This window comes from Carlito syrichta, unplaced genomic scaffold (assembly GCF_000164805.1).
Source record: "Carlito syrichta isolate Samal-C Ts95f unplaced genomic scaffold, Tarsius_syrichta-2.0.1 Scaffold106330, whole genome shotgun sequence".
Taxonomy (NCBI): Eukaryota; Metazoa; Chordata; class Mammalia; order Primates; family Tarsiidae; genus Carlito; species Carlito syrichta.
The window spans coordinates 96,072-121,938 of record NW_007050426.1 but is presented as its reverse complement, the minus strand read 5'-3'; the positions used below and the strand labels follow the sequence as shown (position 1 = coordinate 121,938).

The 25,867-nt window shown below is 35.7% G+C and overlaps 1 protein-coding gene across 1 annotated transcript in view; it reads left to right on the top strand.

Moving 5' to 3' along the window:
- Window positions 1-17,879: 17,879 nt before the first annotated feature.
- Window positions 17,880-25,867, top strand: part of SRFBP1 (serum response factor binding protein 1) — a 63,700-nt gene continuing 55,712 nt past the window's right edge. The window contains exon 1 of the mRNA XM_008067255.1: window positions 17,880-17,980. Coding sequence (XP_008065446.1) covers window positions 17,945-17,980 — 36 coding nt within the window. The 5' untranslated portion in view covers window positions 17,880-17,944. The remainder of the gene's footprint in view (window positions 17,981-25,867) is intronic.

The window sequence follows — 25,867 nt, the reverse complement described above, 5'->3', positions numbered from 1 at the left end:
GATTAATCTCAGAGTTTCTAAATATTTACTACTTCTTCATGATCATCTTCTCAATATTCAGTCATAGAAGAAAACCACTGTGTTTTCTTCTAAAGAACTTTGATTGATGTAATAGAAAAAGAAACTCATGACCATAAAGAATTGAAAAAAGATCTGGATTTCAGTATCAGCTTTGATAGCAGTAACAAATGTGACCAATATAGATGCCTCTGTATTCCTTATCTGTAAAAATGGGATCTAAATTATACCTCCTTTTTAAAAAATTTTGAAAATCTGTGTTCTAAGGCTAAATATATTTTCTTAAATACTAGTGTTTCTAGGTATTAAAGTACACTGTCTTAATGTTTAGTAAGGATTGATAAAAATCAGCTTCTTATCCAGGAAGTCTTCTATCATCTATAGTAGGCATAATCAGCTATTACTAATCTCTGATAGTGATGAAATCAGAAGAGGTTTAAACAAAATAAAGATATTATAAAAAACAGTTCTATTGCTTAATAGATTTGGTTAAACCTCTCAGAAATTTAATTGTTGCCAACTTTTCTAAAGATTGTGTAAATAACTTGAAAATTGAAGAGAAATTTCCTTATTTATACTACTTGATACTCTTCTTATTTTGATGTAGTATCATACATAGCAAAGCTGTGTATATTTTAGTATAGTTTGTAAAATATATCCTCCAATTTTGTTTTATAGCTTTTTAAGCCAAAAGTTTCATAAATATTGAATACCAGATACTTTTAATGGGAACCTTGCCTTCAGTAATATTATGCTATATATTTTGTATTATGCAAAATTAAATTAATTTTTCCCTTCCAACCAGATAGGAATAAATATAAACAATAAGATTGAAATTAAAAGTAAGCATATGCAGTTTTGAAGTTGGCAGTCATATTTCACTAGACCATTGAAATATTTTAATTCCTTGGGAATAAAGGGGGAATAATTCTGTCAGATTTAAATGCAATGATGAACTTTATATTTGAAAGATTTCTTAACATTCTCCTATCATTGCAAAGAATAGGTGCTGAACCAGATGCAAAATCCTCACTTAATTTGGAAAGAAAACTAAAGATCATTTAACAATTGTGTGATCAGAATATTTTGTAATAGAAGGGGAGAGTCATGGCATTAGAGTAAATAAACTTTTAATGACATCCCTCCAGGTCAGAAGGTGAGGGTGAGTGAAGAGTTCTTAGCAACACTGGTAGTGAATAGAGAGATTTTGTGTATAATGATAACTTTTTTCATCTGCTAGTTTTGAGAATACTGGCAACCTGCAAAACCATCTAGTTTTCTTATTTAAGAGCTGGGAATAATTTATGCCATAAAAGTATATGGTAAAGATTAAACAAAACAGCATTGAAACATTGCTGAATTCATAGTAGATTCTCAAAAAATGTTAGCTACATTTGCTTCTTCCTACAGTCCCCAATCCGTCTGTAGTGGGAGCTTGCTGTTTGTTTTTGAGAGTAGTCCTTTCTAGAAAAATTTAGAACTGAAAACTAGAATACGGTGAATTGACAACACATTAACTTTCAATTAAGAAGACTCATATTAGGTTTAATTTATTATGAATGAGGAACCTCAGGTGGGTCATAAATTCTGCCACTTATTTTTCTTAGTACCCTCTATTAGGTATTAAGAGAGAACGGGTGCTGTGAGTCTCAGTGCCACATACGAAAAATAAGCAAATAACCTCCCAGGGTGCCTCTTTGCGAAAAGCCTGCCATATGGCCACAATGCACTGAAGCATTAACAGCACATCTCATTTTATATCCCACTTGACAAGCACAACTTAAAGCAAGGATGAGCTCGCACTAAGTGTGCTTGTCTAATTCCCATAGCTGCCAATTATGTGCACACAGCAGAAAGACTATAGCTCTTCAGAATAAGACTTACTTCAAAAGGAAAAGAGTATAAAAACTAGGGAATTTTTGAAGTAGCAAATGATTTCTTATATTTATTGATGTTTTTATATACCTATAGATATTTTATTTTATAACCCTAACCATTATTCAGTTGTGGCCACATGCCCTATATCAGCTTTCAAAAAATAAAGTCATTTTTAATCTATTGCCTGGCAAGACCTGGTGGCAATTTGTCTTTATAAAGAAACTTTCCTATGCTATTTTCAGAATTGCAGAGTAGAAAAATTGTCTCAAGATTAAGAAGCATCAGTGAAAGGAGTACAGAAAAATTGAAAACTTCCCTATGTCTCTTTTTTTGAATTCTATAAAACTAGAATGTGCCATTTTAAAAGGGAGATAAGGGCATTGTCAACCAGTTTTTCAGGTGATTTTCTATTTTGATTTTTCTGATTATACAAGGAAGTACTTATGAAATGCTTCAGGCATAATAGCACAATACATGTCATTATGGGACACGCTATACAAACACATTTCTCTGTGCAGTTTCCCCCAGGACATTAATGATGCAAACAAAAGTTAAGATCTCTAATCATTTTCTTCAGGCTTTTACCCTGAATTGGATTTTTTTTTTTTTTTTTTTTTGAGTTGGAGTCTCACTCTGTCACCCAGACTGGAGTGCAGTGGTCACTCCCGTCCACCACAGCCTCGACCTGCTGGGCTCCGGCGATCCTTCCACCTCAGCCTTCCGAGTAGCCGGAATTACAGGCATGCGCTGCCACACCCAGCTGATTTTTTGATTTATTGTAGAGATGAGGTCTCGCTGCCCAGGCGGGTCTCGAACCCGCGGGCTCAGGCAATCCACTCACCTTAGCTCCCAAAGGCGTGGGATTACAGGCTGAGCCACCGAGCCTGGCTAATTTGCATATCTTTTTAAAGAAGGTGTTACTTCAAAACATTTTCAATTACCTTCCCAAAAACTTAAATTTCATCTAGCTGCATTTTTCAAACTTATGAGAGAATACAATTTTAGTTATTTATATACAGTATCGCACTTACCCACCTCTTTTGCTGTTCACAGAAGTAGAAAATTAAGATGCAAAATGAAAATCTGGTTTCATAAAAAACCCTGTGATCATCTTTTATTTACACTAATAACCTAGACGGCCTCTATCCCCCCCTCATTTTAAGAAACTTTGCCTCCTTTTTTCTGATTCTTATTTATGCCCACAAATAGTTAACAATGACAATACTGTTGGCAGGCAATATTTACATTCATGATTTCCACAGAAATAATATGTATTTTTGTGGGATTATTTTCCATCTGTATAGGCCTTAATAGCTTAATTTATATTTGAATTTAAAATATCAGTTTTTATAAATAGAAATGTTAGTTGTCTATATTTGCCCAAAGCTTCCACATATTGAAAACTATTATCCCAACCTGTTATATTTTTACCAAGTTGCAGTAGCCCCACCATTGTCAGACATCGAGACTACAGACCTTTATGGTAAGGTACACAGAAGTTGGAGATAAATTTACAGCTTTATTCCTTCATAACAGAATAGCATGTAATATAATACAGTCATTCTAAAACATGGTACACTTATCACTAAGATTACTTGCTATGGGTTAGTAAGTACACAGATAAACATTTTTAATTTTTATGACAATGTGGTTATTGAATATATATCAAAACATATTACTAATACATTTAATACTGTGATACTATTATTTGGACAAGACTAACACAGTATTTAGACATTGTTGTGCTTTTTTCAAGAGTCATTTAAATAAAAGTATATTAAATAAAATATTAGGAAGGGTAGTATATAGAAAAGGCAAAACTTAATGAAATTCTATAAGAACTATTGAGGTTTGGATAACAGTAATATGATTGTCAGATAATTGAAATTGACTGTAGTCTTAAAAGAAGCATCACAATTAGGACAATCTAAGTTACTATAACTAATTCATAGTTGTTACTTAAGTTAAAAACAAACAAGTTTAATTTATTTCCATCATGTTCAATACATTTTTTGTTTCTTACTCTTTTTATTCAAAGTATTATTCTTGAAATCTATGTTGCTATACAATCTAAGTCTATTGCTTGTGTCCTCTATGAAGTATCTCAAAGTATACACATGGCATATTTACTTATCTAGTACCCCAAGCAGCAACAAATATCTGCATACCAGATTCCTTCCATGTTGGGGAAAAGCATCCCAGGAATAGATATCCAGTAGTGAAATGACTATGCTATGCGATATGCACATATATCAACTTACCATCTCTACTTTAGGCCATATCACTCTCACTCTCACAAATGATTGTACAAATGTAAACTCCTACTATTTATGCATGAGTACTCCATTTTCCTGCATTCTAACCAGACTTTTATTTTATTTGTCTTTTTAATATTCACTGATCATATGTGTAGTGATATTTTATTGCTTGGTAAATTTGCATTTTCTGATGAAAATTGATGTTGAAATGTTCATTAATCCTTTAGTTTTTTCCTTCTACAAATTGTACCTTTATATTCATTGCCCATTTTTAGTGAACATTTCCTGACATCTTACTGATATGAAGTAGTTCTAGGTATATTCTAAATATTATTTTTGCTGAACATTAACTTTTCCAAAGTCTGTTAACCTTTGTTTCAATTGACTAAAATATTCCCTTATATTGTAAGTCGTTGTATTATTCATAATTATATTATTCTTAATTGCTTTAGGTCTTATAAAGGAAATCATTTCCCACTCCAAAATATTCTCTGACATTTCTTTTTATTAGCACCATAGTTCAACATTTCATATTTAGAACTTTAATCGATTTTAAATTTACTTTTGTATCAGTGTGAAGTAGTATCCAACTTAATTTTTCATCATATAACTTGCCAATATTTCTTTTAGCCTTCCATATAAATCTATCTTTTCACATTAATTTGTGATGCTATAGCTCTTTTTCTACTCAAACTATACATCTTTAACAGAGCTTATAAAAATCAGTTTACATATGCCTATTTAAAGTTATATTTATTTTCTATATTAAATCCTGAATACTGTGTAATCTTGTTTTATGTTTTACATGGTATTTTCTAATTGGCGGTTTCTGATATAAAAGATGTTGCTGACTGGATGCAGCGGCTCAAACCTGTAATACCAGCATTTTGAGAGGCCAAGGTGAGAGGATTGCCTGAGCCCAGAGGTTCAAGAGCAGCCTGGACAACTTGGCAAGACTTCATCTCTACAAAAAATAATTTTAAAAAAATTTTAGCTGGGCATGGTGGCATGTGCCTGTAGTTCTAGCTACTTGGAAGGCTGAGGTGGAAGGGACATCTGAGCCCAGTAGGTCTAGGCAGTGGTGGCCGTGAACTTGCCATTGTGCTCCAGCCTGGGCGACAGAGTGAGACTCAACTCAAACAAATAAACAAACAAAACCAAAATTAAAAAGAAGTTTCTGATACCCATGTAATGTTTTATAGCTAGAAAATTTTTTAAATTTCATTTATTCTAACAGTAATTTTATTCGCTTAATTTTTGAATGTAAATGATCAGATAATATATCATTTAAAAATAAACTGTACCTTGCTTTCAAATCTTGTTTTTTTATGTCTTGTTGTTTTCTTGCAGGATCTAAAGGAAATGCATGCAAAGTCTCTCCATTTTTATGCTTCCTGTAGGGTTTTGGCATAAAACTTGTATCAGATTAGAGAATTTCGCTTTCTAATCCTAGATTTCAAAGAGCTCTCAATCATCTATAGATTTTGAATTTTATTAAGTATTTTTCTTCATCTATGGAATAGATCAAAGAGACTTTTCTTTAATCTTTAATGATAAATTGCATTGATGGTTTAAATATTTCAGAATTTTTTCTGATTATAGCACAGGTGTTCATGATACAAAATTTATAACATATGCCCAATACCACCTCACCTCAGTCAGGATAGCTATCATCCATAATTCAGAAAACAACAGATGCTGGAGAAGATGCAGGGGAAATGGCACACTTCTACACCATTGGTGGGAGTGTAAACTAGTATAACCTCTGTGAAAAACAGTGTGATGATTCCTCAAAGATCTAAAATCAACCTTCCATATGACCCCACAATCTCTCTGCAATCACTCAATGAAAAAGATACCTGCACATGCATGTTTATTGCAGCATTATTCACAATAGCAAAAACATGGAACCAACCGTGCCGCCCATCGAAAGAGGACTGAATAAATAATGTGGTACATGTGTACAATGAAATATTACGCAGCCATAAAGAAGGACAAAACGATGAACTTCGCAGCAACTTGAATGGACTTAGAGTGTATAATACTGAGTGACCTATCACAGAAAAAAAGAACTGAGTACCATATGTTCTCACTCTTAAGCTGACCTCAAACATTTATCATAATACTTATAAGAAAGGGATTGGCAGTAGTGAGAAACTGCCAGAGAGGGGGTGGATTGTCAGTAATGGGAAACTGCCAAGGTACAGAAGGCACACCTCATCAACAAGGATACCTGCATAATAAACATTGTATATCTAATCCTGAATTATACCCCATATCTTTAAAAAAAAAATTTAAATTGTCATTCATAATCTCACAACTCAGAGAAATGTCTCAATAATTTCATGTATTCCCTTCCATGTCTTTTTCTTATTTACACATGTACATGAATTTTTAAAGTAAAATATAAAATAAAGGTGGCTTGGGAAGTTTGTATGCCTGCTTGTTCATTCAAACTGTATTGTGAACATTTTGCAAAATCATTGCTGTGTACTGTACTGTAATTGTAGAGCCTGAACCAAAGATATTTCAACAATGTATATGTTAAATATTTAATTTGTTTCCAATACTGATAGCTGATATTCTTTATAAATGTTTATTTAAATATTGATGCTCATTAAAACAAACAAGCAAAACAAAACAAAACAAAAAGATGTTACTGATATCTATATAGTGTTTTATAGTTAGAATATTCTTTTAATTTCATTTATTCTAATAGTAATTTGATTACTATTAGACTCATAAATTCCCTGACACTATTTTTTTCAAATGTTTTGATCTGTTTCCAAATGAGTTGTTACATTTTCCACTTACCTAATGAAAGACATCTAGGTAAGAAAATCAGAATTAAAGTTATCAGATAATTTCCATTAAGATTTTGTCTCATTAAGACTTTGTCTCAATATGAGCTTTCAGAGTTATTTAGAAATATGACCAAGTTGGCCAGGCGCGATGGTTCACACCCATAATCTACAGGTAAAGTGTGGATCTCCCTTTTGTCCCAACATTGCCTGGTTTGAGATCAGTTACCTGTATTGATGTTATATGCCCCCCACTCCCAGCAGTTTCCATCTACAACCAATCCCTTTCTTATAGTATTATAATATGGTAAATTTCTTTCTTATAGTAAATGTTCAGAATTTTATTTTTTAAGGATAAATCTTGTTTGTCTTTTATATCTTTAAAATATGCCTCTAGAACTTATTCAAAGTTGAAATTCAATCTGTTTTTTATGATGAAATCTGTTTTATAATGAAACATCTTTTTAAATAAATGCCAAACTTTTAAAATAAGTTAGCAATATGTATCAAACACGTTTTCAGAATAATACATAAGAATATCTGGCAATGAATGCCTAATGCTTTTGGCTATATATTATGCAAGATTTAATATATTTTTACAAAAAGTTTAGGAGTTTTCCACTGTTAATAAGGTCACTCTATAGTCAAGAATTTTTTTTTTTTGAGTTGGAGTCTCACTCTGTTGCCCAAACTGGAGTGCAGTGGCCGCTCCCGGCCACCGCAGCCTCGACCTGCTGGGCTCCAGCGATCCTTCTGCCTCAGTCTTCCGAGTAACTGGAACTACAGGTGCATGCTACCACACCCGGCTAGAGATGAGGTCTCGCCAAGTTGCCCAGGCGGGTCTCAAACTCGCAGACTCAGGCAATCCACTCACCTCAATTTATTCTGACTTCTTGTACAAAATAAAAAGTTCAAAGGGCCTATTCATGTATTCATACCTTTTGAATGGTACAAGTTTTAAGTTACTGTGTTGTGTCACTCATTTTCTTCCAGTTCCTTACATTCTTGAGATACTGTTTTCTGAGGAAAATCATGCTAAAAAAACCTAAAAAGAGACAAAAAACTCTGGAATTGCCTAAGAGTCTATATGCGTCAGGGGCTGAATGTGTAACTGGCAGTTCTCCCAGCTTATTTTCACGTATAATACAGTGTTTTTTAGATATTATAAAAAAGTGCCAGTTTTAAAGTTTACATTTTTATTATTAAAATTTAGCAGTAAAATGGAGGTAATTGTTTAGAACTTAAACTGCCAAAATATTTTTAGGAAGAGAAGAATTTTAACCATGACTTGCTTTTTTTTAAGAATTTCTAATACATGGCAATAATAGAATAATAGAATACAAACAAGTCAGTAAGGTTTCATAATCTTGGTATATCAATGTCTCATAGCTGTGCTTCTGTTGATGAGTGGTGGTGTCTTGCCAAGTGGCACTCATTGTTGTTGCATGTTTTTGTATGCTACTTTGAGTCAGAATTATTACTAATTTTAAGTTTTCTGCAGATGAAGGCTTCCTCGCCCTCTATTTTCCACACCAACGTCTGTCCTCTTCCACAACCTAGTCCTTAGTTCTTCACCACACTATGCAGTTGGTTGTACTAGACATGAACATAGATAAGGGATTTTAAACTTGATCACTATAGACATTTGTGCTGGATAATTCTTTATTGAATCAATAGTGTCCATGTCCATGTGAGGTATGAAAATGACTGGCATGAAGGGACCACTACCTGGCAAGGGATCTAACTTAAATTATAATACACAAGGTCTGACAGCTAAGTTCATGAACTTGTCACTATGTGCTATGTTGGCATCACTGTACAAACAACTCAGTAAGGTTTCATAATCTTGGTATGTCAATGTCTCATAGCTGTGCTCCTGTTGATGAGTGGTGGTGTCTTGCCAAGTGGAACTCATTGTTGTTGCATGTTTTTGTATGCTGTTGCGAGAATGTCGGAGCTTGAATTAGTGCAATGAACAAACATTAAATTTCTTGTTAAACTTAACAAGAGTGTAAATAAAATCAGGAATATGTTAGTCCAAGTTTCTGAGGATAATGCCATGAAGAAAGCAGCAGTGTACAAATAGATTAAAGATTTTTTCTGAAGGAAGAGAAAGCGTCACTGATGAACAGAGGTCAGGATACATTGTAATGAGTCAAACTAATGAAAATGTTGCAAAAATTGTGTTGAATTGTGCATCAAAACCATCAGCTCACTGTGAGAAGCATAGCAGCCCAAATAAACATGGATTGAGAAACAGGAAAATCTGAACTGAAAACCTTGGCCGGAGAAAAATGTGTGCAAAAATGGTCCCAAAGGAGCTCTTGCATCACAACAATGTGCCAGCTCACACAGCACCGTCTGTGAAGGAGTTTTTAGTCAGTAAATATATTTAACTATATGTTTTATTCTCCCTACTCATCTGATGTGGCCCCAATAACTTTTTTCTTTACCTGAAGATGAAGGAAATATTGAAAGGAAGACATTTTGATGATATTCAGGACATCAAGAGTAATACAAGAGCTCTGATGGTCATTCCAGAAAAAGAGTTCCAAAATTGCTTTGGTGGGTGGGCTAGTCACTGGCACAGGTGCATAGCTTTCCAGTGGGAGTACTTCGAAGGCGACGGTAATGATATTCCACCACGAGTTATGTAACACTTTTTCTAGAATGAGTTTGCGAACTTAATTGTCAATATGTGGGTGACCAAGAGAAGAATGTGTCACTGGCCCAGCCAACACACTCAGGTCAATCAATCAATGGCAAAGAACTGGAATGATAATCCTGTACTAGAGAACTATGAAATTCAGTTTAGAATCTAGGAGGCCACTGGTGACCTTGACAAGCAGAGTTCCAGTGGAGCAATAACAGGGGAAGTTACCAAGGTGCAGTGAATGCCTTGAGCAACAGCTGAAAAATGAAGCCCAAATAGTGCTTGACTACAAACTGAGCAAAATAACAGTTTCTTTCTCTAACACTACTACTTACCAGAGAAGCTGCACTGAATTTCTTCAAGGAGAGGCTAAGAGACCTGCTAATTTCACCTCCCCAGGCAATACATCTTGCCTCACTCTCTTGGTCCTAATGAAGAAGTGGCCCAAAAGATTTGCTACAAACCCTTTGCTCCTTGATAGTCATGTTCAAATTTACAGTGTTCTTAGAGCAGGCCTTTTACTGTCAACCTTAAATAAAAGTGTATACAGGCAAATCACCACACGAGGGTTTACTGGGCAATAATATGGAAGAATTAGAATTGCAGTTGGGGCACACAAATCACATGTGTCCAAAGAACAAAGGGAAAGGCTTTTTAAAGCTAACTTCTTTATTACTAAAACTTAACAGTAAAACTGAGGTAATTCATAAGAAAAGGAATGACAAGCCGGGCTGGTGGCTCAGCCTATAATCCCACGCCTTGGGAGGCTGAGGTGAGTGGATTACTTGAGCCCACGGCTTCGAGACCCGCCTGGGCAACTTGGCGAGACCTCATCTCTACAATGAATACTCCATTATGAATAATCAACTTTCACAATGCCGTTGACTTTAGTCTCTCCCAAATTTCTGCCTTTATAGTTAAATATAATGCAGCAAGATTTCTTTTAAAGTCATCTACAGATCCATAAATTAACAGGTATTTTGAAAGTCACTTCTACCAGTCTATTGAGATATGGACTCTGTTGTTCATTTCAATAGACCTTGCTTCACTGTTTAAAACTTCCAGTAACTTAAAAGAACTATCATTTTCAGGAGGAGAATGTGTGGGAAATATATTTAAGATATTGAAAAGGTTTTAATTTCTACGCTTAACAATGTTTTTGGAAATTTCAAGAGTTTATAAAAAATCCTTTAGAAACTATTCTATTTATGAAATATAGTGTCTTTCATTGTTTTACATTTATCTAACTAATTTCCTTTGCTGATAATTTTCTTGTGATTCCATAGCTTCCTGTTGAAGTGCTGTCCTTCCTTCAAAATAAAACTGAGTCTACCTTTAAGAAAGCTTTCTAGTCAAATTACTTTTTTTCACTCCCCTATGATACTCCACTAGAACTTTATACTCTTTTAAAGCATTTAATACAGTCTGTCTTGTTTTTAGAATTATTTAGGTTACTATCCTGTAAGTTCATGGTGAATATAAACAATATCTTTATCACTTTTGCATCTCCTACTGAACTTAGCTCAATGCTTTGCAAAACAGATGCTCAAAAATGTTTATTGAAATAAATCAAAGCTAATCACTATGTTGAAAATGAATCTGAACTGTGTTATATTTTCTGAACTTAGCTTTAAATTATTACAGGCTTTGTTGCAATAATCTTGAGCCTATCTTGGGCTAATTAGCAAATAATTTTAAACATAATTTGTATAAATGAAGAGATTTATAATTTATAAAGTACCTTAGTTCATTAATTATTGAACAATTAGTAAATAATTAGGTGAATGGGAAAGAATGATATAGTGATCACAAATTGTTAATGTAATTTATACATTCATATCATGGAACTATTATATAATTGCCACCATTGATTTTTATGTCAAGATACTCAGACTGTCCCCTTATTATCTTTATGACCTTAAGCATATTAGTTATTCATAAGACATGAATTCCTCGTATGTTCCTGCCTATCTCACAAAGTTACTGTCACGATCAAATGAGATCATGAAAATAACAGCAGTTTAGATTATTGAGAGGTAAATATTCATCAAGAACTCTATACTGTGTTTTCATTTAATCATCACAACAATCCTAGGGGACAGATTATCAGTCCCATCTTTACAAATAAGGAAGCTTAGGCACAGAGCGTTTACATAATTTTCCCAGGAGCACATAGCTAGTAAGAGGTAGATTTGAAATTTGATGTTAAATAGTCTGATTCCAAAGCTCTTAGCTAAAAGGCTAAGTTGCTAAGTGTTTGCACTATCACTTTGAATTTTGTAAAACTTAGCTATACTACATTAACTGGCTACTGAAAATGTTTAAGATCTAAAATTCCTAGAACTTTTCTTTAGATTTCCAAGGTATAAAGTAATAAATCTAATCAAAAACACTCCATAAAAATTCAAATAAAACTTAAGCAAAAATTCCCCTAGAGGATTGATTTAGTAAGGATATTAACTTAGTGACTTGCCAATTACCTGTATCCTATACAGTAGCCAGTTATACCCCTTAGATTGTCATATACAAAATATTGAATCTTAAATATATAGCAAAAATTGAATCTTAAATAAATGTATAAGTGTTTCACTTAGAGGGTTTACTATTGTCTAATGACTCACTTAAAATTAAATTTTGAAACTTTAAGGTGTTAATATTAGGCATTAAAGAAATATAAGACCTGATAGAGCCATCTATTTTCCTTCTAATACAGAAAATGCTATTACATTCCATTCATTTAGGTCACCTTCCTCAGTATCTACAATTTCAAATGCAATGTGCAATTTGGAGAACAACACTGCCACCCAGGGGATAGAGGATTGAAAGTATAGAGCCAGAACAAAAATTCAACTGCAGTGGTTTTGGATTGTAGACGAAACACTCAGATCTGTTGCAATCTGTTGTGAATTGAATTACTAACAATGGTTCAAGTACTAAAGGTAGTAAATGGCATGGCTTTATTTATTTATTTTTGAGTTGGAGTCTCATTCTGTTACCCAGGCTGGAGTGCAGTGGCATGCTCCCGGCCACTGCAGTTCCCACATGCTAGGCTCAGGTGATCCTTCCACCTCAGCCTTCCAAGTAGGTGGAACTACAGGCACATGCCACCATGCCCAGTTAATCTTTAAAAATTTATTATAGAGATGAGGTCTCGTCAAGCTGCCCAGGGTGGTCTTGAATCCATGAGCTCAGGCAATTCTCTCACCTCGGTCTCCCAAAGTGCTGGGATTATAGGGGTGAATTACCAAGTCCCACATCTTTAAAAAAAATAACAGGATTCCCAATAATAACTTCTCTTTTCTTACTCATTTAGGTAAAAGTTGTAGACTTACAACCACCTCTTAGAAATAGCCCATAACTTTCTAATAGCTATAGTATAATTTGAACATATTACAGGGGGAAAAGGGGGGAAAAAAAACAACATGATCAAAGCAATAGAAATTAAAAATGTAAATGATAACATTCATCCCATTTCTATCCCTAAAAAAATTATCTAGAAAAATGGAAGGAAATTACCTGAATTTGATTAAACCATTCACCATAAACACCATAAAAATACTATTTTAAATTATGAAATGTAAAAGTTATTCCCACTAAAATAAGGAAAGAGTAAGGGGTACTATTACTACTTAACATTGTTTTGGAAATTTCAGCAAATGTAATCATACAAGAGAATAAAATAATTGTTTTAGGCCCTTGCTTGCTAGACTCTGGTGTGGCCACGTGCTCTTTGAGCTATGGCTGTCGCCATGCTTCCTGGCTTTGGTCCCCTCCCCCACCTTGGGGAGGTGAATCTTTTTTCTTCCTTCTCTTTCTCTAATTTACTTTTAAATAAACTTTTCTTTTAAAAAATTGTTTTAAATACTGGAAAAAGAAGTATTATATTTCTGTTAATGTTATTGTATACTTAGAATATTTTCCTCTCTTCTGGCAAAAGAAAGTCTATATCACATAGCTGGTTGATTTATAACTTCTTAAGAAATTGCTGTTTATTCAGTAGTTGTACCATTTGGCATTTCAGTGAATGACGTTTGAGAGATCCAGTTGCTCCACATCCTAGTTAGCATTTGGTATGATCACATTTTTTAATTTTAGAAGTTATAATAGTTGTGTAATGGGATCACATTGTGCTTTCAGTTGAATGTATTTCTATGTGCTTATTTTATATCCATATATCTTTTTAAGTGAAATATTTATACAGATCTTTCATTCATTTTTTGAACTTACTGAAAGTTAGAGTTCTTTATATATTCTAGATAACAGTCCTTTATAAAACATGCGATTTTCAAAATGTTTCTCTTCTATGTGGATTCTCTTTTTACTATCTCTACTGTGTCTTTTAAAGAGTAGAAATTTTGTTGTTCATTCAGTCCAACTTATCAACATATTTTTATATGGATTCTGCTTTTGGTCTGACATCCAAGAAATCTTTTCCTAACCCAAGGTCACAAAGTGTTTGTCTTATATTTTCTTCTAGATATTTGAGGATTTATATTTAAATGTGTATGCCATTATGAGTTGTTTTTGTATGTGATGTTACATATAAGTCCAAGTGGTGTGGGGGTGTGTGTGTGTGTGTGTGTGTTTTGCATATATTCAATTATTCAGGCAAAATTTGTTGAGAAAACTACCTTTCCCTTACCAAATTGCCTTTACAACTTTGTCAAAAATCATTTGTTCATTTATTTGTAAGTCTATTTCCTAATTTTATTCTGATTCCATGTTTCGTTGTTATTTAAGAATGTATGACTACAATTTATAAAACGTGCAAAATGAGAAAAGCTGCAGTATCAAGCATATTAATAAGGAAAAGATTACTTTTGTTTGAGATAATCATGGAAAAATTCTCAAAGTGAGTGTTATAACTTAAATTTTTGCCCTCTCCCCACCCCACAAATTCATATGCTGAAGCTCTCACTCCTAATATGATGCTATTTAGAGATGAAACCTTTAGGGAATTAGTTAAAATTACCTAATGCATAATGGAGAGATCCTAAAGGATTGGTGCCATTATAAGAAAAGGAAAAGACACCGGAAAGCCCTCCACATGGACATGGAGGAAAGGCCGTGTAAAAGATGTAGCCACAAGAAGGTGGCTATCCGCAAGCCAAGAAGAGAGCCTTCGACAGAAACTAATCCTGATGGCACCTTAATATTGGACTTCTAGCCTCCAAACTGTGAGAAATAAATTTCTGTTGCTTAAGCTACTCAGACTGTGATATTTGGTTATGGCAGACCAAGCAGACTACTACAGTGGGATTTGAAAAACTCTTGAGGAACTTGAAACTTAAAAACTTGAAATTGAGTCTTTTTATAATGTGTTTGTGGACTCTTAGTCCCACTAATTGGATCACTGTAGTAGAGAGGGAAAAGGTCTCAAACTAATTTAATAATAATGGTTTTGTTGTTCCATACATCTGACAGAATTTAATTGATCCAGATTAAAAATACAAGAGAAAGAGGTCTTGAAGTATTGCTTTCTAGAGAAACTAACAGCCAGATTAATACAAATGCATTACTATTACTAGAGAAAATGTGCATCACTTAATGGGAGAAAGTGAATAGAACTACCTTTGTAAACATACAAATTTAATTTGCGAGAGTGTATCATCAAAAGAGGGCAGTGGGTGGACTTGGAGGTGATCCATATGGGACAAATGATTCCACATTAATATTGTGAAAATGGAAAAATACTAGTCTCTCTAAAAGTAAAATCATCTAAGGCAGTTGAGTGCTTTTAATGTAAAAAATAGCTAGAACACAAAGAATTTCAAGCTAAAGTAGACAATCACAAATACTATAGGTAAGAAATGCTGGTGAAATAAATTAATTCTCTTGGGAGCTACTGAAAGAATTCTTAGAAGAGATGGATGGGATGTGACCTGCTCTTGAGAAGAAGTGCTTGAGAAAAGCAATGTGGCAGGGGAAGCATCGTAGCCAAAGGAGAGAGCGTGGGCTAGGAAAAAGAGGAAAACAAGTGTGGATCCTGAAGAGACTGTGGTGGCCTGAGAACTGAGGGGCTGGGGAGCAAAAGGGGTGGCCAAGAGAAAAGAGGCAAAGCCTGCAAGAGCTACAGAGAAATACTGTATTCATAATACATTTTCGGAAGCATTATGAGATCATAACACCTTTCTCCCAGACTAGAAGACACATTTTTTATAAAGCTCTACATTTATCTTTATTATTTAACATTGTTTTTGTCTAAGTATTTATATGCTACTGCCTACCTGAAGCTGAAAAATCTCCTATACTCAAAGGAGCTCAGCTTTAACTAGGGACGGTAGACATAAATAACAATTACAATTCAGTTTATTATATAGTAATGGCAAAACTAACTTCGCGCAACACTAGTCAAACAGGAAGTCAGCAGTTAAATCCATTTGTGCCCAAATCACACACCAAACTAAAAAAATACCAATTCTTTCAGTCAGGACTATTCTGAGTGGAGTTCAGTATCATGAGTTAAGAGCCTGGGCACCAGACAGGGCTGGGTACTTGGACAAATACTCAGAAGTGGGCCTTGGTTGATATGCTTTGATCACAGTCTTGATCAGAGCAAAAATAATTTTGCAGGAGCAAAAATAATTTTATTTTTGAATTTGATTTTTGTAAAAGAAGTCCAGTAAGACAATGGAACATGTGCCAAGGGCTTAAGGTCCTGGGTCAAGTATAGCCTCATCGCCTCCTGAGATGGCTTCCAGCTTCCTTGTCCACACAGCAACTGCGGCCACCTTACTCCAGCACATGCAGACCTGCCGCAGTTGTGGGGTTGGGGTCCCAGGCACGTCTGAGGGTCTTCACTTGAAACCCAGTATCCTTGTGCTTTAGGAAGCACCACATTAAATGAAAACTAAAAACATCATGACAAGTCAAGAGACACCATGGAAGAAACTTTTCCTGCTTTTTGAAAGAAGGGTCCTGGATTTTCATTTTGCACTGGGCCCTACAAATTATATGACAACCTGAAGCCCTGTAGCAGCAAACAGCCCTAGCTATTGCAACTCTGGGAAAGACAAATGGTTCTGCTAAAGTCAGTTTCCACATCCATAAAATAAGAAGAGTTCCAAGCTGGACACAGTTGCACACACCTGTAATCCCAGCTACTCCGGAGGCTGAGGTGGGAAGATTACTTGAGCCCAGGAATCTGAGAATGCAGTGAGCTATGTCGTGCCACTGAGGCACGTGGTGAGACCATGTCTCTAACAACAACAACAACAACAACAACAATAATAGTTCCTATCTTATTGGTTTTCTGCGGATATTCTGAAGTTAATTCATGTACAGCACTTGGCCCAGCACTTGACTCGTTTTACTGGTCAATACTAAAGATATTAGCAATTAATATATTATCTAATTGAAACTCCCTTATGTCTCCCCTGCCTACAGGTTAACGCATCAAAACAGTCATTCCACAGGAATTAGCAAATGTGTACCCTGGTTTTGCATCAAATGCTTTTTACCTAAATATAAACCTTTCTATAGTGTACAAGAAAAGATGTCTTTGCTTCAGCTATAACGTGAGGCTGGAACAAAAAGCTGTGCCGATCCAAAAAGGCGAGCTTCATACAAGCGAAGAAACCTTCACAAACACTAAATTTTAAAAATCTGACCGAGTGCAGTGGCTCGCACCTGTAATTCCAGCACTTTGGGAGGCTGAGGTGGGAGCATCGCTTGAGCCCAAGAGTTCGAGACCAGCCTGGGCACCACAGCGAGACCTCAGTTTCTACCTACAAAAATTATCCAAAGATTACCCGGATATGGTGGCGAGCGCCTGTAGTCCCAGCTACTCAGGAGGCAGAGACGGAAGGATCGCCCCAACCCAGGAGGTCAAGGGTGCGTTGAGCCGAGATCTTGCCACCCAGCATTCCAGACTGGCAACAGAGAGAGCCCGACCAAAAAATAAAATAAAATGGCTCATTCAAGTGCTTTACCCTTTCAGCAGAGTTCTTTCCTTCCTCATTAGGAGAGGAAAATCCAAGGCCGCTACAACGCCCGGCCCGGTCTACAAGTGAACATAATAAAAACAACATCTTGAAAACCAAAAAGTTGCAGCAAACGTCATCTAGCACAGCACCCTCTGGGCATCCCGCCCCCGTCTACTTTCCATAGGAACGCGCAATTCCGGCAAGTCGCCCTCTGCCCCGGAAGTTGCTCGCTCTCAGTTCCGTTCTACCCTCCCGGTCGTCAGTGTAGCTCTTAGCGCGACGGCGGCTCTCACAGACGGCGGATGCATTTTGGGCGGAAGAGGCTGCCGTGGAGGGGCGTGGCGACGCAGCCGCGGTCCCACAGACCGACTTCACGTGCCGGTGGCAGCGAGTCCTGTTCCTTCAACATCCATGGCTCAGCCGGGAACTCTGAACCTCAATAACGAGGTGAGCGCCGAGGTCTGAGAATCTGTGGGGCTGACCGCTAGGGTCCTCGAAATCCCCCCCGCCCTCCTGCGTCTTTGCGAAAGTCGCGTGGTTGGGCCGGGCCGGGCCGGGGCCGGGGCCGGCGGCGGAGGGGGTGGCTGGTGGAGCTTCTTGGGTCCAGGCTGGTTTCCCTGAGCTCAGAATTTGGCCACCGGTAGCTCCCTTCCCAGCCTGTCTGTGACTGAAGCAAGAGACTGCCTCTGGCCCTGGCACGATTTTATTGTGAGAATTCGGGAAGATCATTTAACCCCTGTGGTCCCTTCCTCAGGGTTGTTGTGAGAGTGAGTTTAGCTGCGATACGTGAAGTGTTCGCAAGTGCCCGACCCTGAACCTCTCCGGACCCAGCACCTGCTTTTTGCTGACTGCCTAAAATGAGAGGAATTGGCAGCCGTTCCTTCTGAGAAATGGCTCATCATGACAGAGACCCTGTACCTCGTTTCCTCCTGCAGCTACTTCCTTCCTGTCCTATTTCTCTGCTTCCATTCACAGCACAACTTCAAGAAAGAGCTGTTTATACTTGCTGTCCCCAGTCGTCTTTTCTGGTTCTTTAAGTTCAATCTCATCAGACATTTGCCCTCACCACTTCCTCCTCCCTAACGTGTTAATGTCACCAGGCTACCCTTTCTACCACTTGCCTCTTTCCAGTTTCTGCTTCTATTCAGCAAAGTAATGTCATCCAGCGTCTTAAAGTTAGCTGGAAAAGCAGGGATCAAATGACCTCACAGCTACATACGACAAGGATGTTCTTTATTTGTATTATATGTTTGAAAGAGTCACTATTCGGATTATACAGTTGTGTAAGACATGCTTTATATTTTCTAGCAATCTATACTCAGGAGAGCTTAAGCAGTTCCCACCTATGATGCAGGACGGTGTATGAAGAGTGCCTCTCAGAATTAGTGATGCAGAACAGTTTACAAAGAAGGCAAAATGAAGTGGGTGATATTTGTCCTTGGTGTCTAAGGATCTTACCCAGGAATTGCAGTAAGCGATTCAGTAAAGTGGAGGAAACCTTTCCGGGCGGAAGGACTATTATAAGCAGGAAAAGGGGTCGTTGTAGGAAAACCCTTGGGTGGTAATAGGGATAGATAACTCTTTGTTGGTGAGAACTTGAAATAGGATAACACATGTTACTTCCACGTTATTGAGTATGGATTTTAGCAGGCAGCAGAGTACAGTATATATTAAGATGGAAAATGAAAGACATTTACTATTTACTCATAAACATCAGTTAAATTTTGTGCCAGAAAACATTTGGTGGGCTATTTTCCATTCAGTTACCTGTGATATGTAAAATATCGGAGTGATGTGTTGGGACTTTAATGCTAGTGAACTTCCTGTTCAATTTTGAAATGACTTTGATAGTGAAAATGGCAGAGAATTGGTTATTTAAGGAAGGCTCTTTCTTGTTCTACTTAGCTGACTTCCAGACTTCTTCAAAACAGCTACAATTTTACCTTTCAGAAGCCTTCACTGATTCACCTTAGTCTGAGTTAGTCTAGTCTTAACTGCGTTCTACTCTGGGAACATTATTTACCTCTTTCTATTTTTCTTTGTTTATGTGTTTATCACCTGCAACACACATGCTCTATAAATGTTTGCTAAATGAATAAGTTTATCAAATCAGGAAGAATGTGGCCCACACCTCTGTCTAATATGTTCTAGTACAAAAGGAGCAAAAGGACAGAAAAAAAGTGGAGATGATGGAGGGTGTTATAATTTAGTATTAATGGGGAAAAAATACAAAGGGAAGGACAAATACAGATTTAGCTACAGAAAAACTGAATACCATATAAAAGAAAAAGGACAACCAGTGAGACAAAAAATACAGCAAACATGACAAAGGGTTAACATCATTACTATAAAATAGCTCATGGAAATTAAGAGAAACTATCTCATTGAAAATGGGCAGAAGAAATGAATTAACTTCTTCAAGGAAGAAATTTATCTGAAAAAGAATTCATATTCACTGTTTGAGATCTTTTCATTTCTTTTCCATCACTACCTCTGTCCTAGTCCATCTACGTACTCATCTTCCAACTGCTTACATTGATTCTTCTCAAACTTTGATCACTATACTGCAGCTGTAGCATTCTCCTCAAAGCATACATCTAGCCTGGGCAACCACGTCTCTACAAAAAATAAAAAAATCAGCAAGGGGTGGTGGTGTGTGCCTGTAGTCCAAGTTACTTGGAAGGCTGAGGCAGAAGGATCGCCTGAGCCCAGGAAGTGAAGATCACAGTGAGCCCTGATTGTGTCACTGCACTCCAACCTGGGTGACAGACACCCTGACTCAACAACAATAAAAAAAAAAAAACTAATCACGTTACTCACTTTTCTGTTATACTGTCCCTCTCAATCACTACACATCATCTTCACTGACTTTCCTCTACTACTTGACATAGCCCTCCACAATCCTTTGCACGTGCTATTTCTTATTTTTTTTCCCAGCACTTTTCTTTTATTATAAAGATGTGGGGTACAGTTCAGGGTTAGGTATACAAACGCTGATTATGCAGGTACCCTTGTTGATGAGATATGCCCCTCCCTCCCCTAGCAGTTTCCCTCAACTGCCAATCCCACCCCCCTCCCCTGACAGTTTCCCACTACCGCCATTTCCTTTCTTGTAGTATTATAATTGTTCAAGGACTACTTATGAGTGAGAACATATGCTACTCTGTTCTTTGTTTCTGTGATAGATCACTGAGTATGATCAACTCCGAATCCATCCAAGTTGCTGCAAAGCCCTATGTTTGTCTTTCTTTATGAAAAGATACCTGCACATGTATGTTTGTTACAGCTCTATTCACAATAGCAAAAACATGGAACCAACCATACTGCCTGTCAAAGCTGGACTGGCTATTCTTTTTTACCTGAAACTCCTTTTCCTCTCATTAGTCCAATACTTTATCTTACTTCATTTGTCACTTTTTTTTTAGGGAAACCATTCTTGACATGAAGCTCTTGTGATGCTGTTCCTTTTTTCAGAATTTATAATAGTGCTTTGTGTGAGATTTCTTACCCCCCTCACCTGACTGTAAACTTTTGTTCACCATTATATCCTCAATACCTATCTGTTGAATGAATAACACAAGGCATCATTTTTATAATTCTTAATATCTTTGATTAGCTTTCTTAACTGGATTTTAGGGATGTATTTCTGAAGTACTATGACTGCCTGAAATTATGTGTAAATTTGTGTTTGTAGTCTGTCTCTGTGGGGAAAAGAGTTCATATGCTTCATTAAATTTGCAAAGGTTTATAAATCTCTGTGGTACTGTCTTTGAGAGATACTGGTATTCATAGCTGTGATTTTACTTTATAAGAATCCTTGTTTCATAATTTTTAAGTATAGCTTTTTCTTTTAAAAAGTTATATGACTGTCTAATTTTATAATATTTAATATCCCAGAATGTCTTATGTGAAAGTGAAAACCTGCCTGCAAAGGCACTGATTATATTCTGGTAACTTTCAACGTGTTTTACCCCTAATAATTGTATTCCTATACATTTTTTTCCATAGGTAAAAGCTAATTTATAAAATACTTTCTGACTCTAGGTTCTTAAAATAATTTATTCTTGTTTTACCTTTTTAAACAGATAAATCATCACTTTTTACTTCATCTTATGATTATCTGTTGTATATTTTATCTTCCCTAGTACATTATGTGTACTTTGGAGAGAGAATTTTTAACTGCTGTATTTCAGCAGCTACCCTAACCTCCAGCTTAGTACATTGTGTGCAGGGAATAATAAATAAATATATACTGGGCAGATGAAAGTATGAATAGCATCACAACTATGTCAACTGATGTTCAAATGAAAGGGAAAGTCTCCTAAATGTTGACATTTTTCCTCCCTTTTCATTAGAACTAGAGAAAGATGCACCGTTGAAAACAACAGTGCCATAGCATTTAGTGAGTAAAGAATTTACAAAACTAGCACTAGATTTTTCTCAAATCATTGGTTTCTTCAGTCCGCAGCAATATGTAAAAATCAGAATTAGGAGGTGAAGCAATCTGATGTAGTACTTTAACATCATGGGAGAGCCAGGACTTTTATACAAAACTGATGTTGTTGTTGTTGTTGTTGTTTTGATAACAATTTACCAGTAAGCCCATCAGAAAATTGCTTTCCAATTCTTATAAAATAGTTACGCTAGAAAGTAAAGTGCCAAAGAACAAAATTATTTTTCTCCGCATATTGTAAAAAATAGGAATGTCAAGAACCATTTTTGCGTGTATTTATGACGTTACAAAACTCCTGTGTCATGACTGAATGCATAATACTTTTTAATAATTATTTCTGAAGCAGTAAATTAGGGCCCATCCATAAGAGGCAACCCAGTTTGTTTGGCTATTAAACGATTCTGGGAAGTTTTGCTAGGTGGCAGCATATGCTCAAGAATGGTTAAGTTGTAGATAATCACTAAATATTCTAGATTTTTTTAAATTATTGCTCATCAGAAATAAAAAGAAGTATAATTCAACAATAAGTTATACAAATGGCCAAATTAGAATCGTCTTTATAAAACCATAATTAATGTTGTTAGCTCTGAAATACTTTGAACATGTGTAATATAACTTGTCCTTATAATTTACTTTTTATATCTAGCAAATATCAGTGTTTTGCCGTGTCTTAATGTTTAATTATAGCTTCTTTATTTTCCACTTCAGAAGTAATGATTATTGTTTTGGTGTATGTTTTTCTCATCCAATTTTTTAAATAATTTTAGTAACATATATCTATATCCAGTCTATATTATTGTTTTGTATATTTTTAAACTGCACATGTGGTAACATGCAGTATAAATGTGGCATTTTATGTATCATTCTGCAAGTCACAGTAGTCTTCCCTTATCCTTGGAGGGATATGTTCAGGACCTCAGTGTATGCCTGAAACTTCAGATAGTACTATATTCATTACGTTTTTTTTTTCTATACAGTAGTGGGCAGGTAGTGTATGTATATAGTGTGAATATGCTGGACAGAGGGATAATTCACATCTATGTGGGTTGGAGTAGAATGACAGGAGATTTTATCATGTTATTCAGAGCTTTGCAATTTAAAATTTATGAATTGTTTATTTCTGGAACTTTTCATTTAATATTTTTGGACCACGACTGACCATGGGTAACAAACCTCTGGAAAACAAAACTGTGGATAAAGAAGAATTACTATACTTTTTCCACCAAAAATTATTTTCAAAGTTTATCCATGATAATACATGCAGATCAACATTGATTTAAAATACTGCATTGCTGTATGCTTTATATACGGTTTTATCTTTCATGCTATATTTTGTAAGAATGCTATAGTGAATACTCTTGTGTATATAGCCTTTTCCTATAGTTGAAAGATATTGTCTGGACAGATTCCTAGGAGTAGGATTTTTGTTGAAAGTGTATTGTCTAGATGAATTCCTAGAAGTAGAATTTTTGTTCAGTGTTGCCAAAGTTTCCTTCATAGGAGTATACCAATTTGCATTTCTGTCAGCAAGCAGTATGTGAAAATGCCTGTTTTCTCACAGCCTCACCAGCATAATGTGTTGTCATTTTTATTTTGTATTTGCCAGTTTGACAGGAGAGTAATGAGTAACCGGAAGTTTTAATATATTCTTGAAAACACAGATATACTTAAAATTTTCTTAGAACTGCAAGCTTCCCTAGAACAATACTAGCTCTAAGAATAATTGTTTTCTAACAGCCACAGGTTTTTGTTACAGGCTAATTCAAATACATGACAAAGTCAGTGCATTACCTGTAAAGGCTCACTAGTTGACCAGCTAGCAGATAGCCAGCCGAGTCGAGTCAACGTAACATTTAATTTTGTCTGTTATTAACCAAAGTCTGCTGTCAGCTTTGTGTATCAGAAACTTGCTATAATTGTCTTCAAGTATAGCTCATTCTCTCCTCAAAAGCAAATTCACATTAAACATAAGCTTATAAGAGACTGTGTGAATGAGAAGGTAGTTTATTAAGAAATGTGTCTGATACAGATGATAACGGCCACACTGTCAAACAGTCTTTTCCTAGTTACTGATCATCAACTGCTTGGTATATAGAACTGCAGAAAGGGGTTTTAGTTGTATGATTCAGCGTTGAACTGTGATCTGTCCCTGTTATTGAGTTATTCCAGAACAGATTGGATTGCTCAAGTCTGAGCTGGGAAACCCTTTCTTTGGAATTTTCTTGTGTTGGGCACTCCCAGCTTTTGTTCTCTGTGGTTCTCTTTCTGGTTTTTTGTTGACTCTTCCCAGTCTGCTCATGTGGCCTTCTTCCAAACAACTATATTAGACTTCCACTTTATTTATGGTCATATTTTTGTTCTGTCTACCCAAGAGGTGCCCTGACTGTGTTCAGATTTCACCAGGTCGACTCTGAAGGTATCTGTGTGCCTAAGTTCTAGGTGACACCTCACTGACAGCACATATATATGCTCTGTGTGTGTAGATCTTAACTCTCTTCTGATCTTATAGATTATCTTAAATATATTATCTTGCTGTTTGGAAGCCCTCAGCTTAGTTTTATCAGTTTTGGTGATAATAGCCTCAAATTTTTCTTTCAATTTCTGTCTTCAAATTCGATTTCCTTCTACTTCTCTTCCATTTTCTTTCTGTCTGTCACCATATTTCATTTGTATTATGCCTCTGTTTTCATCTTGCTTATAGAATTCATTTATTCTTCTCTCCCTCCCTAGCAAAAATTATACTTTTTTCACAATGTTAGCAATTAGCTCTGCTTGCTTTTGCTCAGAGAATTTGCCAGTGTGTATTGCCATTAAGCAATACATTGACCTTCTGGTGATATTGGGTGTTTAAGCCCATTTGTTGACTTCTGGGTCATCTGTCAGCCAAATTCATAATTCCTGGGTGACAAATGAATTGGCAGCCTTTAAATCCTCACTTAATGGCTATTTATTGGTTATCAGTTTCGCAAAAATCTAAGTGTGTAGAGAAGGCTAAAGTGCTTGAAGAGAGCAGTTGTGAGAAAAATAAAATTTTAATTTCATTTTTACATAAAGTGAAAATACTTATTTTTTTAAGACACTAACTTTTCAAAATTTTTTACTACCTGTACTCACTGAAAAGTTAATAAGACAATAGTGCATATTGGTATTGGCATGAAACTAAGTACATGAAGCATTCCCTTTCCTTTTAGAATTTCTGTATCCGGTATTGACAAACATAGTACTTCTTAAATTGGAATTTTAAAATTGAAGACTAGCTTTCCCATGATTGGAATGTAACCAAGTACCAACTCTGACCACTGCAATTTATTAGTTCAGTTTGGTTAGCGGTGGTTAGCAAATGGCATATTATTGTCTGATACACCTGTGAAGTTCAGCAGTTAGAAACATTTGTTAATTTATTTTAACGCATCATTTATCACTTGCTATTAATTTATTTCATGAATGACTTAACTTTCAAAAAATATGTCACAAACCCTTATAATTTTGCTTATGAAATGCAGTAGTTGTCTTTCACTTAAACCTTATCTAAATGACTTTTCATTTATGCAGTGTATGACTTTTTTTTCCAAAATGGATCTAACTTTGAAACAAATTCCAAAGAAGTTAACATATCTAGTGAGAAAGAAACTTGATGATTCTGCATTCTTTTGATATATTATTCAGTTGAATTACTACATTTCTGGTCACTTATTTAACCACGTGTTTATTGAACACATATTATATGCCAGGCACTATGTTAGAGGTTAAGTTGCAATGTTGTAAAACCAGATACATGACCTTCATGGAATTGATAACCTTCTTAGGAAAGGACACGTTAAACATAATCAGCTAAAATATGTTAAAAGGTTAAGATAGAAAAAACAAAGTGGTATGGGTTG